We start from the raw sequence: 18,848 nt of genomic DNA on the forward strand, positions 1-18,848 counted from the left end.
CTTTCTGGAGGCAGTATGTTGGCTGGTTCCCGCCTCAAATGTCATGGTGCACCAAGCCACAAGAGGCTGGTAAATAGTAATGGTTCCGGCATTCTCATTGGTCCACCACGTTTTCATTTTTTGTTCTATTTCCCTTGGTTACCTGACTTGGTTTATGTTCATGTTTTTCTCGCAACAGTTTCACAAATATAAAAAAAAAAACAATTTCATTTGTTACCCCCTACTGCCTATAAATAGCGAGTAATGCAAGAACTATCTCAAATATCAAGTCTAAGCAGTCACTTAGTAACATGAATCCAGAGACGAAATTCTGGCCCAGTGGAACAATATGGCGATTACTTGTTACTTATTTGCCATTCACAATGGACGCCAGGAATCAGCGAAGCGCCCTCTAGAGTGTGTGTACATGTTTGTAAATTTCATTTCATGAGGGATTTGTTAATGTCACCATTGAACCTTTCACCACCATTGTAGACTTTTGAGGATTTTGAAGTCTCCTTTTTTTCCATAAAAATTGCTCAAAAATTCCTCAAAAATTTGAAATTTATGACAAAAATCTATTATGACGTGTTGTGTATTTGACTAAAAAAAATACTTTCTATTCAAAGAAAATTATTGAACATTTGCACCAGCATATTTGCTGGAAATGAAGTGGTTGTGAAAGGGTTAATATCATGTTCATCTCTTCTCATCGCTTTCTCTTCCTCACTACAGAATATTTTAACAATGGAGCAAGTGATGTCCGTGGATGAGACCACGATAAAAAGCTTCAAATGCATTCAGTTAAAGGTGAAAGGAGGGAAACAATTTGTGCTTAGGACAGAGGTGAGACACTTAACATGCACAATAAGTAGATAAAAGAAAACGTGTATAACCATATATCTCTTACCCCTCACAGAGTACCAGTATTTTGACAATGGATAAGGTAACTGGTATTGAAGAAATCCCGATACGAGAGCATAAAAATTGCATAAAGATTCGAGTTGAGCATGCAACCAAAAATAAACGAGGTCAAGTAGTACTTCGACCAGAGGTATGAGTTGTGTTTGCATGGTTGTCATTTGACAATAATGGTTTGCAGTTTGACAAAAATAAAATTATTTCCAAAAATGCATTGCTTTGTTCATGCTTTAGCTATGCTAATAGTACTAACATCAAGCTGAACTAACAACTTATGTGAAATTTTACATAAATCTTAATTTTCATCTGCTATATTTTTTCATTACATATGCATAACATTTTAAAAAGTTGCTTGAATTTTATAGGATTTCTTGATGAAATTTATTGAAATTGTTACAACCTGTTGTAGGATCCTATTTGCATGATTAATGAGATACACCTATTTATTCAGTCTATGACAATGAACACAAAAGTCTTTTATTTTGAACATGAGCAGAAACGATAGAAACAAGTTATACTTAAAAATTTGAATAATTTCCAGGATGAATGCCCACTAAAAAAAAAAAATATTTTCTCAGTGAAAGATTCCATCAAATAAGTGACAAAGAGCAAATGAAAATAACAAAATAAACAAAAATGAACAGGTTTTCTGTTTTTAATGTTTTACAGGCAGTTAGTTAGCATGTTGAATTTGAATAACCACACCTCCATTAAGCCTGGAGACCAGGACCAGTATATTAATTATCACTCATATATGTAATGCTGTCTCACGAATAAAAATGCAAAATAATGCAACATCTCGCATTCATCATGTCTTTATTATTAATTGTTAAACTTATAATGATAATAATTAAAATTTGTTTTGAAGTATTGTGATGGAAATGCACTGTTTTGATTTGAGGGATGAATGTTCCATTTTTAATCTACTCCACCGTAATATCGATTAGATGGTTTTAATGAGCTCTGTTTTACCATACTCTCATGATTACGTGATAATCAAAATACAACCAAAACAAAAACACATACAGATGTGTTTCAATCTAGCATTCACTGTATTTGCTCTTTTAACCCAAAAATTGTATTTATTGTATACTGCATTATCAAAATATGATATGGCGTGCTTATGCTACTAATAAAGTAATCTGATTAAACTGAGATTCAAGTAGAGGCATGTACAGCCAATCAAATGATGTATTAGCTTTATTAGTCCGAGTACTTGGTATATGCGCTACAGTATGCATGCCTACTAACTTACTAATGTCAGCTTTGTTAATGTACAAAACAGTTTGATTACTATCATAATGTGTGATATCTTGGCATGATTTTTGACAACCATCTGTATATAACAACTCATGTCTGTCTTGTATGTGAATCAGCATATTTCAACTACGTAGAGTATCTAAAATCAGAAAATATCCGTCAAAACTACTAAATTTCTCATTTATGCACTGATCAGTTTCCGACTTGATTACTGTAATGATTTATTGTATGATTTCTGGGGTGCATATCTCTGTTACAGGGTGTCAACAATTCAGCAGCAACGCAATTTAAAATTTTGATGAGAAAAATCTATGATCACATCACTCTCGATATAATTATCCTACATTGGCTTCCTGTCAAATACAAGATTAAATTTAAAAATTTGATTTGTAGTGTTTAAAGCACTGTATGGTAAATCACCATGGTAAATTGGTGGAATGTTGAAACCATACATGCTACCAATGTCTTAGCTCTTCTACCATGTATTCGCTTGAGGTATCTAGATCCAGATTGGTAACCTGTGACAATAGTGTTTTTTCTTTGTGCATATTTGAAATTCTTTCCCAAAGAACATAGAAACGTCTCAAATACAGTCAATTTCAGGGCAGCTCTAAAAAATATTTTGGTCAGGAGTTTAATCTGTGATTGGATGTGATCATGTTGTTTAAATAGTGTTCATTTTGTTTAAGGTCAAATAGTTGGTATTTTTTTATTCTCATGAACTCTTGGTTAATCTATATTGTAAAAAGTGCAATATAATGAATAAATTAATATTATTATTACTAAGTTAAGTAATTATTACTAAGTTTAATACAAAATGTAATACAGTATACAATAAAGGCAATTTAATGTCACTCCTATTGGAGATGTGCTTCTAATAGACCAAACATCATATAATTTTATCTGTTAACTAAATTAAATTTTGTTGACAATCATTTTTCATTTGTATCAGAAACAAGAGAATTCAAATGTGGCAGATAATGAGAAACATCACATATTGAGCTATTAAATCCCTCCAATTTGGGTGGATATTTTGGCTTTGACATTCTGGATAAGGCTAATAAACATCGATCCCAACATTATTTGGCACTTCAATCATACAGTAAATAAATTTTATTCTCATGAAAAGGGAACAAATAAATATATCCTCTTATTATTATTATTTATGATATTATTTTTGTGCTGACCATATTACATGGGAATAAGATTCAGAAAGGGTTTTACTTCTGTCATTTTCGTTATTGATATCATTTTTTTGTGTTTTGTGTATTTTCAGAGTGATCCTGAATTTGTTCAGTGGTTTAAAGAGATCAAAGAAGCATTCTTAGAAGCCCAGCGTATGCTTAGAAGAGGTCCAAAAATGTTAGCTACACAAGGTTCGTCTTCTGATATCATGAAAAACTCCATGGCTATCAGAAATAGTAATGGCAATTAACACGCTGTACAACTGCTTAACATAACACAGTGCTTAAACTTCTCCTCAAAGATTAACAATCCTTGTGTGTTCATTTTGGCTAACATCAACCAACCAACCAACCAATCAACCAGCCATGAGTGCACCTTCAGTTATGCTGCAGCTATCAATGAACAAGTCACAGTCTGCAGTGTCTGCATGGAAGTGTGTATAGCTTAAATAAACGTATCCACCAATGGTAACAGACATTTAATAAAACCAATTTAAATATAAAAAAAGACACACTAAAAAATCACGGAAGAGGTTTTCCTGTAGAGAATACTGCTGTAAAATAAAATAGAACAATTGATAGGGTGGCGTTGGTAGTAACCATGACAACCAACCGTGTTCATAATGTGTGAACATTGCATTTAGTGGTCAAAGATCAAAGTTTGAAATTTCAAATAATTTTTTTTCACAGTATTTTAAATTATTAGATAACAATTTTAAGTTAGTGAAAAATTCCTGCATGTAAACATTGAATACTTCTGGTAAGAATTTGTTGCCGTTTACACTGCCTTTTGAAGTTTTTTTTTTTTTGTTTCTGTTTTTTTGAATAATTATGTGTAGCCAGTTGGTTTCTATACTCAGTGCAATATTGCCATGCACTCTGTACCTAGGGCTCTGTATATTGCCATGGACCATGTATTTTATTACATTTCAGATTTTCAAGTTGTCATAACTTTTTGCTCATTCAATGTAGAATCATTCATTTTCTTACAAAAAGATTTTGTTCAATTTGTTTGCAACTAAATATTTTGTTCTTGTTTTGGGGAAACAAATTGCTATACAACTGAGAATGGTAGAGACTCATTCAGATATTATAGAAATATTTGTTACACTATACATATGAAAATTCCAGATTTAAAAAAAAAGAAACTATTTATGCTTTGGTTATTTCCCTTTCCTGTGATACTGACAAAAAATGTGTTCTCGTGTCTAGTTTTGCTTTTTATGTGTGTTCATCTTTGTTCCAAAATAACAATTTCTTACTCAGTTCAGGCAAAAAAAAACTTTTTTAAAACTTGCTACGAATGAATGGCATCACTATTTATAATGAGGATTGTGCCATTGCAAAGCAAGAAACTGTGAAAATCATTGCCGCATCCTCAACAAGCTACATCTGAATTTATGTCACTATGGTGGCTAATTCCATATTGAAAGAGCTGAAATGTGTCAGTATGGTTTACATAATTCCTTATATGGAAATATGACTCATGTCACTATGGTGATCACCATACCTTATTTGGAGAGCTGAATTAGATAACAGTGACCTTGTGATCATTATTTGGAAATGTGAAGTAAGTCGCTATGGTGACATAATTGTATATTGAAGATTTGTATTAAGTCACGCTTATTGTTATTTAGAAATTTCTTTTTAATTGTGGTGACAGCCATCCATATTTGGAAATTCCTATCATGTCACTTCTGTTACGTTTTTTAAAATGCATATCATTATACTTTCATAACAATCAATTGTTATTTTGAAGACGTCTACATTAACTGCTATTTGCACGTATGTAAGAAAATGCCAATTGTTATATGTCAATTTTGCTGGAACAGTCATTTTAACTGCCGAGAGTTGAAATGCACAGATGTATAATTAATATAGAGTAAGAAGTTAAAATATTTTTTCCTTTATAGATTTAATGTTCTCTGTCTTGACTTGAATACGAATCTCTTACTATATGTTAGGAAGAGAACTTAAAACATGGGGCAACACTATATTCTAAAGTGAATTACAGTAATGACTCTTATTAGGGAGTGGGGGTATTACAATATTAGAATATTTAAATCAGGATTTGCTAAATTTTATTATATTATTTCTTCAACGGATATAACCTTAGTTTGTAACTGTGGCAAACTGACAAACAAAGTTAGTTGAAAACAAAACAAACTTCTTGAATAACTGCTAATAGATTCCTGCTGATTATGTATGATTTCAGCATTTCGGAACCCCCCAAAGGTACAATGCCATCCACACTTACGTGCATGTGTTTTCGATTTCACACACACACACACACACACACACACACACACACATACACACACACACACACACACACACACACACACACACACACACACACACACACACACACACATCTTCCATCACATAATTCAACCATAGTGTTGTTTTTGTTTTATTAATAATTGCATGATATGTATGTAATAAATATTTTTATTTATAAGTCATAATTTTAATATGTATTCCATTTCTGTATTAATGTATGTGTTTGTGTGTGTCTTCTTTTTTCTTCTACAGCAACAATTAAAGAAACAGAGAAAAACCTCCACGCCAAGAGATAGTGCATGTGAACCTAGCTTCCTTCCCGTCCAGTGCTTTTACCTTGTATGTGTAATCTGTGTTTAAAATCCAACGCTCTACCTCATCCTGCACCGCATGTAATCATCATCATTATCATCATCACCAGCACAGTCACCTCCTCCACCAGTACAGTACCCTTTGAGTAGCAGACTTAATTATCATTGATGTAGTAGGGATTCCTGTCACAATTGTACAACCATGAAATGTGCATGATGTATATATATATTATGCATTGAGCTTTCAATCAATGCTAACATGCATGTAGATAGGAGTGGATTTAACACCATCGTGTATTTCCTTGTTCAACCAACCAATCAGACATTCCCCCTGACCATGTTGATGATTCTTAAAAGCTTACAGGTGATGGGAGATGAAAGTTCCGTGGCTATTCTGCTCACCAGTCCCTCCACTTGGATAATAATCTTGATGTTGGATTTGTCCAAATGTTGCCACCAAACACATTCTGAAAAGCATTAAGGAGATTTTATCTTTATTTGATGTGAGCTGAACTGACAATCTAGTGTACTGATTTGCCACATGCAAGTAGAGGTTATCCAGTACCAATGTTGTGTGTGATTATTATATGGACGACTGTTTCAAAACAAGGTGTTAGCTTAGAGTATACAGGAACTTGACAACTATTTCAAAGCAAGGTGTTAGCTTAGAGTATACAGGAACTTGACAACTATTTCAAAGCAAGGTGTTGGCTTAGAGTATACAGGAACTTGATGATCATGAAAGAAATCCCAATGTCCCACTGCAAGATGTATGACTGCACTTTAACCATAAATATACCCTATTGCAGATAAACATCTGGAGTTATTTATAATATATGCTGCCAATATATTTACATTTTCATCAAAGCTATTTGAAAAAAATTATACAGCTGAATATTGATGTTAGAAAGAACACTCCAAATTTTATTCCATATCTGGAAAGTAAACATATTTTGAGTACATTTTCAGAGCTGCTGGTAACATATATATATATGTACATGTATAAAGCCCTGGTGCCAATCATATGGTTTGACCCATTTGGGAGGGGGTATATGGACAAGTGGTTGTGGTCAATACTAAATTTGTGCAGATGCCATGAGAATAATACTTATCATTTCCAAGATTGTTACTTAGATCATTTGTATGGTGAAATCGCAGTTCAATTTGATACATTGAAAACTTGTTTGACAATCAACCTGCTTTCTGATTGGTCCTTCTTAAATTGGGTAGCCAATCGGGTACATTCTAAAGTAGTTTCTTATTGACTTTGACTACTTACAATAAGTGACACTCCCTGCTAAACCTACTCAGTTGAATAATTGACCAACAAAACATCTGTTTTTTAACATATCCCAACCTTGCTTTTGTGTTTACTTTTTTTTGACAGAACTATATAGACTTCTATTTTGTTGTACAGTATTCTGAATATTAATAAAGATATATTAAATGTTTGCCACGGTTACGAAACGGGTGATATTGGCGCAAAAAAGAACAAAATCAAGATTTTTAGTTTTTAAATGAAATATTACACAACACTTCAAGTGAATGGAAAAGAAAATATAGAAATATGTTTTAATATATAGTGCAATTTTTAATCAAAAATGTCAGATTCTTGTACTTGACAGAGCTTTAGATGTTTACGTTTCTTAAAATCAGTGTGTATGATTGTTTTTTTTTTCCGTCAGTTGTATTTATGTCAAGTCAGTATCACCATTTCTTTTTTAATATATACCGTAGGATCCTACATTCTTTCTTTTAAAAGTTGTATCTTGAAATAAATGTACTTCACATGTAATGTTTGCGTCGTTCTTATTGTTGCTGGAAAGTAGATTGAAACAAGTCATTTGAAGATGACACAGCCCCCACTTGTCAGATGTGATTATAGTTGGCTATGAATTATAAAGTTTCAATGTATATGTATAAATCGGGTAGGAAGATTATGTTGAAAATCAACATTACAAGGCACATACCCTATATCGACATATCAAGTAAGTCTATACTAAGTATGGTATTATTTGGACTAATAATTCACAAGATGTTAACAATAATTAAAAATTAATTAAATATGAAAATGAGCCCATTAATTAAGTTGAAACTCAATATTGCATAGCACGCATCTTATATTGACAGATAAAGTCTAACAAGTTTGGTCTTATTTGGACTATTCACAAGATATTAACAAAAATTCATTAAATATGCAAATGAGCTTGTTAATTAAATTGAAACTCAATATTGCATAGCATATATTTTGTATTGACAAATCATGTCGCTACCAAGTTTGGTCTGATTTAGACTATTCACAAGATATTAACAAGAATTCAAATTAATAATTAAATAGGCAAATGAGCTCATTAATTGATTCCTTGAAGAAAATAAATCTATGTGCATCTGTACCAGTGGTCACTCTGTCTTTGTACCAAGTATCAGCAAAATCGGTCCAGGCATCTCAGAGAAATGATGATGGACACGCCCAAAAAACTGGATTTTACAGGATTTTGAGATTCAAAATGGCCGCCAGGCAGCCATATTGTAATTAAATGTAACAGGCAGTGTAAGAAAAAAAGATCAAAATAATTATTAGATTATTAAATCCCAAAATATTAAAAAACAAACTTGTATTAATAAAATTGGTTGCCCAGCATCTTCAAACACAGGCTGTCAAATTCATCTGAGATTTCTGATGATACATCAAATCAAGCACCAATGGTTTACGTAAAAACTAAGTACAGAAATACATGCTGAAAATGTTGCACAAGTAGAATAGTATCCAACCACTATGTATTTGTAATATGACAGAAGCCCACACCCTCCCCGTGGCTTTCGTTGCGTATGGAAGTTATTTTCACGAGTGATGCGGTGTATCCTGCGGCCGTACTTTCACGAGCAAAGCGAGTGAAAGTACAGCAGAATACACCGCATCTCGAGCATCTTGACACAGAGACTACTGCCACAGTTGTTCCAGATCCCCACACAGATCTCGATCTGGTTCTAAATCACCAAGAGGTTCAATGCACAGTGGTTCTCGGTCACAACCTTCAAAGTCTGGCTCCATACCAAAATCTATTTCAAGATCGCGTTCAAGATCTCCTTGACACTCCAACTAGTGACATTGATGTTAATACTGCTGTAAAGTACTGTAGTGGATAAGGATTTGCAGTCTTCAACCAGAAATCTATATATAACCTTGACAAGTAGACCAAATTTATTAAAAGGTTAAGATCACTTTAAATATTTTTTGTAAGGGTGATATTTTAGTGTTGCTTTAGAATTGACTAGGAAATTATGTAGTTAATCAGTACAATCATTCTGTACTTGTATGTAGTGTTGAGAGTATGTAACTTGTATTTGCTTACATTCAAAACCAAGTCAGACCTCTTTCCCTTTCAGGATTTTAGAACTGCCAGGACCCTACAACTTTAAAATAAGGTAGTCTTCCTTGTATGTAACTGTTATTTTCTTTATTGCCCAAATGAATTGTATGTTTTTGTTTTTGTTTTGCTTCTGCGGACCAGTCTTTTGTATTGTTAAAGGGAAACCGCTCAATCCCATGGATTGCACCAAAGAATCATGGGACACTATTGTTTATGTTGTTTACAATGTTAATCTATCTTTTGTTATCCATTGTTATTTTAATCCAGAAAGTAAATTTGTTGTGAAATTAATCTTAACTGGAAGGTGCCCCTTTAAGCCATATAATAAAGATTTTAACATTTTTATTCTGAAAAAAAAACCTCCACAGCATTTCTACTAATTACAATAACCAATGAAAACTTGTCATCTGTTTCATTTAATTTAGCGTTGCAGAGCAACATAACAGATGAGTGGATCGAACAATTTTCTGTGTCAAACTACATACTCGCCACTTCTAATACCCTTTGACTCTATAACTAAGAAGAGTGTGCTAAGTTTTTTAATCGTTGGATGTTGTATGATCAGTTGTCAGATGGAAGATTACAAAACTAGTTATAACAGTACAATCATAAGTACATCAATATTTTCTTAACCAGGATTTGATATTGTCAGTGACTTAAGCCTTGAAAAGATTGTGCATTTCAACAGTAAAGCTAAAATTGTTGAATTTGTGTTACAAACTTTTCTTTAACACGATTCATTCTACTGGATTTTTATTAGTCCCCGTTCGGACGAAGTCCGAAAACGGGGACTTATAATTCGGTCTCTGTCCGTCCGTGCGTCTGTGTGTCCGTGCGTCCGTCTTTAGTCATATCTCAGAATCCCTTGGACCGATTCCTTTCATTCTTTGCATGTGCCTAGTACTTTATGTGTGACATATGCACATGCAGTGGTTTAGCGATTTGTTTTAAAATGGCCGACTGGCAGCCATCTTGTCCATGATGATTTATTTCACAATTGGATCAAAGATGGCCGACTGGCAGCCATCTTGTTTTTTGAAAATGTCGTATTTTAGACATTCTTTGTCAGTTTTCATTCAAATTTAGTACATAGATCATACATGTTAGGATACATGTCCCCGACCGTCTGTGAGTTCCTGAGTCTGTCCGTCCGACCGTCTGTGCGTCAGTCTATCCAACGTCATATTTCAGAATCCTGTGGACCGATTCTGTTCATTCTTTGCATGTGCCTAGTACCTTATGTGGGACATATGCACATGCAGTGGTTTAGCGATTCCATTCAAAATGGTCGACTGGCAGCCATCTTGTTTTTTGAAAATGTTGTATTTTGGACATGCTTTGTCAGTTTTCATTCAAATTTAGTACATAGATCATACATGTTAGGATACATGTCCCCGACCGTCCGTGAGTTCCTGAGTCTGTCCGTTCGTCCGTCTGTCCGTCTGTCCGTGCGTCAGTCTATCCAACATCATATTTCAGAATCCTGTGGATCGATTCCGTTCATTCTTTGCATGTGCCTAGTACCTTATGTGGGACATATGCACATGCAGTGGTTTAGCGATTCGATTCAAAATGGCCGACTGGCAGCCATCTTGTTTTTTGAAAATGTTATATTTTGGACATGCTTTGTCAGTTGTCATTCAAACTTGGTACATAGATTATACATGTTAGGATACATGTCCATGACGATTTATTTCGCAATTGGATCAAAGATGGTCGACTGGCAAGCATCTTGTTTTTGTTTTTTTATGCGGTATCTTGGACGTGCTCTGTCAGTTTTCATTCAAATTTGGCACATACATGTACTTTATACATGTTAGGATGCATGTCCATGACAATTTGTTTCAAAATCTGGTCAAGGATGGCCGATTGACAGCCATCTTGACTTTTTGGCCTTACTACTATATTTCCACAATTTATGTACCATTTTCATTTGTATTTGGCACATACATCATACATATCAGTTTGTTTCATAATCAGATCAAAGATGGCTGAATAACGGCTGTTTTTATTTTGGCTATATTACTATGACACGAAACAAGTGTTTTGATGTAAATAAACAAACTGTTGTATACGCCACTTGGAACTCAAGTTTCAAGGACATGCTCGCGACAACCCCTCCGCTTTAATATGACGAGCACAAAGAGAACTTAACGGCGGCTGTGTCATTTTCAATGTTTTTCTGTGTTCTAGAGGCAGATGTTTTCAATTTACGTGGGTTGAATGTTTGAATTGAATTTCAAATGTAAGTCTAATGTTTGTTAGACGATATTTATAAGCATCTTACAGTAGCTACATCATTCGTGTCTTCAAGCAAGGTACAGCTCAGCAGCATTTTCTGACTTTCTACCACTATTAGAGTCAGAGGCCGTAAATGCCCTGCTCCTGCAACTGCACATAGTTCAGAGAGTGTTGGAAATGTCACTATGATAGTGTCCCAGAGACATGGAAAGACAGCGAACCCTGGACACTGAGCTTTGGACAATGAATTGGACTGTTTAAGAATTTGCTAAAAACTGTTGGATATCGACATACCGTTAGTCTTACCGCTAACACTGAGCAAGAAAGAGGTGATAAATCTTACAAATTGAATAGTCAACAACCAGCGTGCAGATCTCCAATACTGCAGAGAAAGTACCTGTGAATTCCGAATTCCAAGCTCAGTCTGAACCTGAATCGACTTTAATATTCAGATATGATTACTACGTCATCTTACAATGCAGAGAAACACCAAAATTTACTTCAGAGATATTTTCATGCACCTCACCATCAGACGCAGAGCTAACGCTTGTACTGTTTGTGGAAGTATGACACATTTTACAGACTTCTGTCAACATAAACAATACAGTACAATGACTGCCGTCTACACCAACCACTCCTATTAATTTTGATCAATCACCCCGATGCAGTCACTTATGTACATGTGTGTAAGACTGGCACTGACAATGCACCAACAGTTTCTTATGAGTGCCAGAACAATACTAGTATATACTAGAAAACATTCTGAAGATGCGACTCATTTGTTTAAGACTGAGATAGATAAGGGATATATAATTGGTCATCTCCATTCCTAGTTTTCCATATTACCCATTGAGTTTGCTTGAGGAAAAGTTTTCTAAGAAACTAAGACTGATCATTTGCATGTCAACTCCGATTGACAATCCAAAAGTGCCTAGTATTAATGAACTCATAGACAAAGACACATTTGGTTTTGCATTCAAGCAGACACCTTTGCACCCGTCTTTTCAGACTGGTTTTCGGGTCAAGACCAAGCCTGAAGATTTTTGATTCATTGTCGCAATCTATTTGTTGGATAGCAGAGCACAAATTCACTGTGAAATTTATCCTCCATCTATTGAATGATTTCTTTACCATAGATAAATTGAAAGAGATTGCAGCACATTCTATGGCTATTATGACCATGATTTTCATCTCCCATGGCAGTACACAAGGCCAGTATAAGAAATTGAGTATTTGGGACTCATTACAAATGTAATTCCATGAACATGCTTGCCTACTTGTTGCCGGATAACAAAAAAATCAGAATTATACTAACAATTTCCGAATTTTCTTTAAAGAAAACAATCACCGAATTAATTATTTTCTTTGCTGGGTCATTTTGTCAACAAGGGAGATTATTTAGCACCTGCATGCTGAGACTGGCTACTTTTTTATCCAAATTGCATCACCATGTCACACTAAACAAGACTTGAGCTACATATGTGGGGGCTAATTTTAGAGTATTCGTTTATTTCCGAATAGTTGTGTAATTAGTGCTTCACATTAGATTATGCCTCATCAACTATAGAGGCTATTTCGAAGAGCTCTGGGTCTGAGAGGTGTGGCCACCACAGCTAATGTTAGAACAATATGATCCATGTCCCTCCTAGAGATATATCCTATTGTTTTAACCACAATGTTGTACGGCAAGTTATGGACACGGCAAAGAATTTGTTTCAACTGTGACAATCATGATACAGTTCATGTTGCTAGTATTAGGGTAGAGCATCATTCAACTACCATGCTATAGACCCTCTACTACGTCGTTCAACATTGACTGCCATGTAGCACAATTTCATCATACTTGCGCAGTTCAATCATGGTAGGCAAAATACTATCACTGATGCATTGTTTTGTTTCCAGTTCCAGAAATTCCGACACTTGGCACCAGATGCACACATCTGCTGGTTTCATCTGGTGGGTTTCCCTGTTCAAGTAATGCTATTTCTACTTTCTACTTCCATGTTGCGTTGACTGTGTAGTTGAGAGCTTGTTGCTTGTTTAAATTGAGGACCATTGTCACTCATTATATCAGCACTGCCATGTCTAGCAAAGTGAGCTTGAGTAGCATTAATAACAGTAACTTCAAGAAGATCCAACTTAAAGTAATTACTATAGTAATCAACTGTTACTAAATAGTTCTCAAAATACAAATTAAGCTAATCTTGTCTAATCTTGGATCGAGGTGTGTTTGGTGTCTTATGTGTCATTGACGGTTCTCTTTGCTCAAGAGTAATTTTGTCTTGAAGTTTCAATACTCTTTTAAACTGATAGAGACTTGTGTATCATTATCATTATCATGTATCATTATCATGTTTATGAGCGTCTGCATGTCTTAAATTTCTAATGCGTAACTTCTCATGAAGTCAAGCTGGTTCATTTCTTCAATTTGGTGGAATAATCTCTTTTCACTTAAATTGAAATATCTGGTATTCAGAAATGTTCTTTGCATTGTCTATTCCAACTTCATATGCTCGGCTCAGCATATCACCTATATACATCTGAGTGCTTTGTATATATGTTACAGACAAGTTATACTTCTGTAAGCAATGCAACACTCTTAGTAAGCGTATTGCTTTCAGGAATATTGAGACTAGTGGTTTGATTTTCAATTTGTCACTTTCTTGATAATGCCTTATTTCTTCATCTCATTGGTTTGTGTCTTTAATTATTCCTTGATGTGGAGCATGTGGAACTGGTTTAAAAGATTATATATACATTGTATTTATCTGTTATGCAACCTAAACCATTGAACATTAGAAGTATTCTATGCTTAGGGCTATTTCCATGACTGCAACCAACGTGTACATTGCTAACACTGCCATCATATAGTTTTTTCCTTCTAACATTACCTATCTGTACAATACTAAACAAATCTGAGTATGCCATAGCTACAAGTGGCACATGTATATAACTGTACTGTACATGTATATGAGTAATCAATCTGAAAATTAAAGGTATCATAAATTCAGAGCTATTCTTAGTGTCTGATATTGTACCTATTCGATAAGTTGTAAATATTGATCCATCTGCTGCACCTCTTATCTGATCTATGATTACTTTTGACTACTCGTTTGCATGATGGGATTCAATACGTCTTCTAAAATCTGGCACAGGTTATTTCACCCATCTCTAAGTCTTGTAGATGTATCACGTGTAACCAAAACAAATCTAGCTCTCAAGAGACCTTCATTAAGATTGCCAAATTCACAGGTTTCTGCTGACATAATCTCATGATATATGGATCCATAGATTCCTGTTCTATTTGATAAGCATAACCAAACTTCACTTCCTCGAACAAAAGTTGTTTTTGAGGCATGAAATATTCATCTAATTGTTTTCATAATTCTTTTATGATCTTGTTTATTAGCTTCAGACAATGTAGTTAGACTGTTCGTTATCTTTGTCTCTCAACTTAGTAGCTGTAGCACAATACTGCCATGATGGGCTGCGGCGCTGGTGTTTGATATGTTGCCATGTTAGGTCAATCCGAATATACACAGTTTGACAGTATTACATCGTCCAAATCGCACGGTTTCGCTAAAACCGGCCATTCATAACCGGCCCACGGCCGAATAAATGGTCCTTGGCTGGCTAAGATGACCGTATTAGTGAACAACATAGTTGGTTGGAAAATTCTCAAAACGACAATTTGCTATGCATAGTATCGCTGCGCAGTAGTTTAAGTGACGTCATCCATGTGATATACCACATGGCAGGCAATATACCATGTGATATCCATTTTTATTCAATGTCATGTGACCGTGTCTCAACCAATCATAGCATGCGTAACAACAGTAAGATGTGATAATGATGTATGGTATAACTATTTGTTGTCTACCCTCAGGCTGTTGGTCAAGACCACAATATTGACGATGCCTTCGGCTCGGCATCATCACCAGTCTTGTCCACCATCCCTTGGGCAAGCAACAAATCGTGATATTACCCTCGCAAACATGTGTTATTATTTAATTGTCATGTTGAGCGAAGTTGCTAGTACAGTGCTTGGTTCTAAAGAAGTCTTAGTTTGCAGTAAACAAATGTTCTATAAAAACATGGAAGATTTATTAAATAAGTTTGTACCTTATAAATCTTGGGAATCTATTCTACGTTCCCGCTATATATTATATTGATTTCGCAATTGTGTCTTATGTAGTTACAAAACAATATATGTACTAGAAACAATTATCTGTAATGTGTTGTGGATAGGGCGTGGACAAGTCTGCTTTAAATACTAGTAGTGGTCACATGGTGTTTTCACAATTAGTGTATGCTAATTTGAGCTGAACAACAACATGCAATAGGCAAAGTAAACCGATCTTATATCTTACCATGGAACTAAAAAGACTCTTACCATATGCAATTAGTGTTGGCAAACAGGATGTTGCCGATTATGGTCAACGACTTTATAATTAAAGCTGTGAACAGCATCACAAGGTTTGAAGCCTCACAATACAACCAAATGGTAAACTTGTTTTCGAAATTTAAACCACTTGATATATACATTTTACAAGCCAAATTTTAGATTCGTTTAGTATATATGTCAATGTTGCCATGGCAACATCAGATTGCAGAGAATACCAGAAGTATGCGAAACGAAGACTTTCGATTTTTGTTATATACTTGTGACCAATTGTAAATCATATATAAAGGATTAACGCACTTGTATACGAGTTAATCTGATTAAAATCCGATGAGGCTCCAATTTTTGTTATTATTATTATTTTTTTTATAACCCATTATATTATATTTATTTGTATTTTAGTTTGAATATGTCGATTTTTTGTTTGTTATTGCCGTTAATCATCGGATTACCTACATCGGATTTTAATCAGATTGGTATACGAGTATGCGAGCTGAAAACCAAAGTTCAAATCTAAGTAGTTAGTGTTGATAAAAATGTTTAAAATCATTCTATGCTTTTTGGTAAATTAGTTATGGCGCATACAATACAAAACTAAACTAAATATAATATTAAATATGAACATAAACATGAGCACTGATTAATTATGAATGTTTAAAGTGAAAATTTAAAATAGCCTCATGCATGATTCGAAAGCATGGCGACACAATTCAATTTTTTTCTCACTATTCGAACACCTAAAATGTACAAATTATTTATTTATAGTCCCAAAGTAATTAACAACAAACCTATGTAGGCAAGGAGGATATTTTGATTCAAGACCTTGAAGATTATCAGCTTCAGTACTAATGTTTCTCTCATAAAATGTGACATGAAAGATATATGGTGTTGGTCACACACGGAGAAGGATGTACTCAGTTATTTCGTAACACATTTTAAAGGGCGGCAGTCGTCGCGCTGCACATGTGCGACATTTGTGTTGATAAACACTGATTTTCCCACAAGCCGATGCGCTCTTTTTATGGAAATCACAAGTATGAGGTTTTACCTGGGAGCGACCGCCGTTGACTTCTTCGATACCTTCAAATCAGCAAAAAAATGCCCAATTAATCCTTCGTAACGTCTCAGTTTTACCCGTTGATCTGCGCAACAGTCTCGCGCATGCGTGGCGAGACGACTACCGCCCTTTAAGTATCGCCCCTCATATATGTGACCATCTGCATATTTGTCTGTCATTTGTTTGCTGTTATTGAGGACCAAACAAATCTATTCGCTGTTATTACAAAATGGTCTTCAGCATTTATCTTCGACTGTAATGTGTGTCGTTACAGTCATAAATATGATTGATGGCGCTGTCCATCGGCACTTATAATTGACTATTTTTTTTAAATTACTAAGCACTAAGCTTTAGTTAATTACACAGGTTTTGTGACCAGCTGTGTGTGATTAACGGTGCTGGTGTCTGCACCTTCAAATAATCGTTGTAGCTCATCATCAAACTTACATAGAAGGTAGGTATAAACAGAGAATATACGTGTCAAATATATATTACTTAATATGTGGTTAATAGCTCGTGTTGAGAATAGACGGTATGTCTGCGATTATGTCGCTATGTTACTCTCATGTATTTTTATATTCGTTAGACGTTATTCATTTAGTCGCTTGATACGAGTATGGAAAGGCATACAGAACCAACGATACTTTTTAATCCTCCATAAAATACCTTATGGCTACTTCTCGATAGTATACCTTAGTGTAACGGGAAAATTTTCGGAAATGGTCAAGCATTACGTAAACTAACTAGAAGTTGTCCATAAGGTATTTGTATTGGTATTTTATTGAACTGTTGTGAGTCGTGTACGGCTTTCTGTATTATGAGATAAACATGCTTATTTCTTGACTTCACATTCTTGAGACTGCTATACCTATTCAGTCTTACCTTTTGAAATAAGTGAAATTGTAACAGATTGGATACACCGCAGAGATTATTTCAAAACATTGCCTGTCCAAATGTAACAGTTTCTGTTCATGAAAATTCTCATCTGTTTTGTACTTTAATAACACTCATTAAACATCGCCTATGTTTGTTGTTGAATCACACAGTGGATTATAAAAGGAAAATGCACGGTAATTTGCTGAAAAATGTGATGAGTTTGTTGCTAGCTGTCATCATAACAATTATTGCATATACCATTGTGTTTGGATTAAGCAGACCGCAGACAAAATACCCCCCAAGTTTTCATGCATATGCGAAGAGTCAGGTTGCTGTCAAAAGCGACATTCAAGGCACAGAAATGGATACAAGCACAAATTCAAAACGTATGCACGACTGGGTGGCTATGAAAAAAACCGCTGTGTCGCTGATGCAACAACTTGACAAGATGACGTCACACTGGATGAGGGGCAAACAGCTTCTGGCTCTGTGGGAATAACTGTGACTAAACATATACGTTTACTAGTGCTTGCTAGAATGACAACAGGGTCCAAAGTAGCTGCAGTTCTGTAGCTCGCTTGGTTTCGCTGTCGGTTATTTTGTTCGTCGTGGTGTTAACGCGAAACCAGGGAGCTACAGTTCCATCCTATGCCAGTTACCATATTTTACCGACCTGAAATCAGGTCGGGCCGTAACAGCCGTTTTTTTTCATTATTTTCGCGTTAACACCACGACGAACAAAATAACCGACAGCGAAACCAAGCGAGCTACAGAACTGCAGCTAGGTCCAAAGCCTTGGCTAAATATTTCAGTTGTCGTCCAGATTTTTTCTACGCATACGAACCAGGACACATGCTGTTTAGGTTTGTATTTAAAGGCAATGTGGAAGACGACGGACGAGCAAACCTCGAACAAATACAAGTTGCCCTTCGCGGTTTCCTACATGACATTTATCATTGCAAC

The 18,848-nt window shown here is 35.0% G+C and overlaps 1 protein-coding gene across 4 annotated transcripts in view; it reads left to right on the forward strand.

Annotated features, from left to right (window-relative positions):
- LOC100366720 (G protein-coupled receptor kinase 3-like) overlaps window positions 1–7,733 on the forward strand; it is a 151,350-nt gene extending 143,617 nt beyond the window's left edge. Inside the window, exons 18-20 of one of the 4 annotated variants that reach the window (XM_085491369.1) lie at window positions 899–1,033; window positions 3,437–3,536; window positions 5,880–7,733. In XM_085491369.1, coding sequence (XP_085347495.1) covers window positions 899–1,033; window positions 3,437–3,536; window positions 5,880–5,923 — 279 coding nt within the window. In that variant the 3' untranslated portion in view covers window positions 5,924–7,733. Of the gene's footprint in view, window positions 1–714; window positions 826–898; window positions 1,034–3,436; window positions 5,813–5,879 lie in introns of those variants that run through there. The other 3 variants (XM_085491371.1, XM_085491368.1, XM_085491370.1) reach the window with 3 other exon arrangements.
- Window positions 7,734–18,848: the final 11,115 nt, after the last annotated feature.

The sequence above is a fragment of the Saccoglossus kowalevskii genome, chromosome 16, assembly GCF_978046115.1.
Source record: "Saccoglossus kowalevskii chromosome 16, keSacKowa6.1, whole genome shotgun sequence".
Lineage (NCBI taxonomy): Eukaryota > Metazoa > Hemichordata > Enteropneusta > Harrimaniidae > Saccoglossus > Saccoglossus kowalevskii.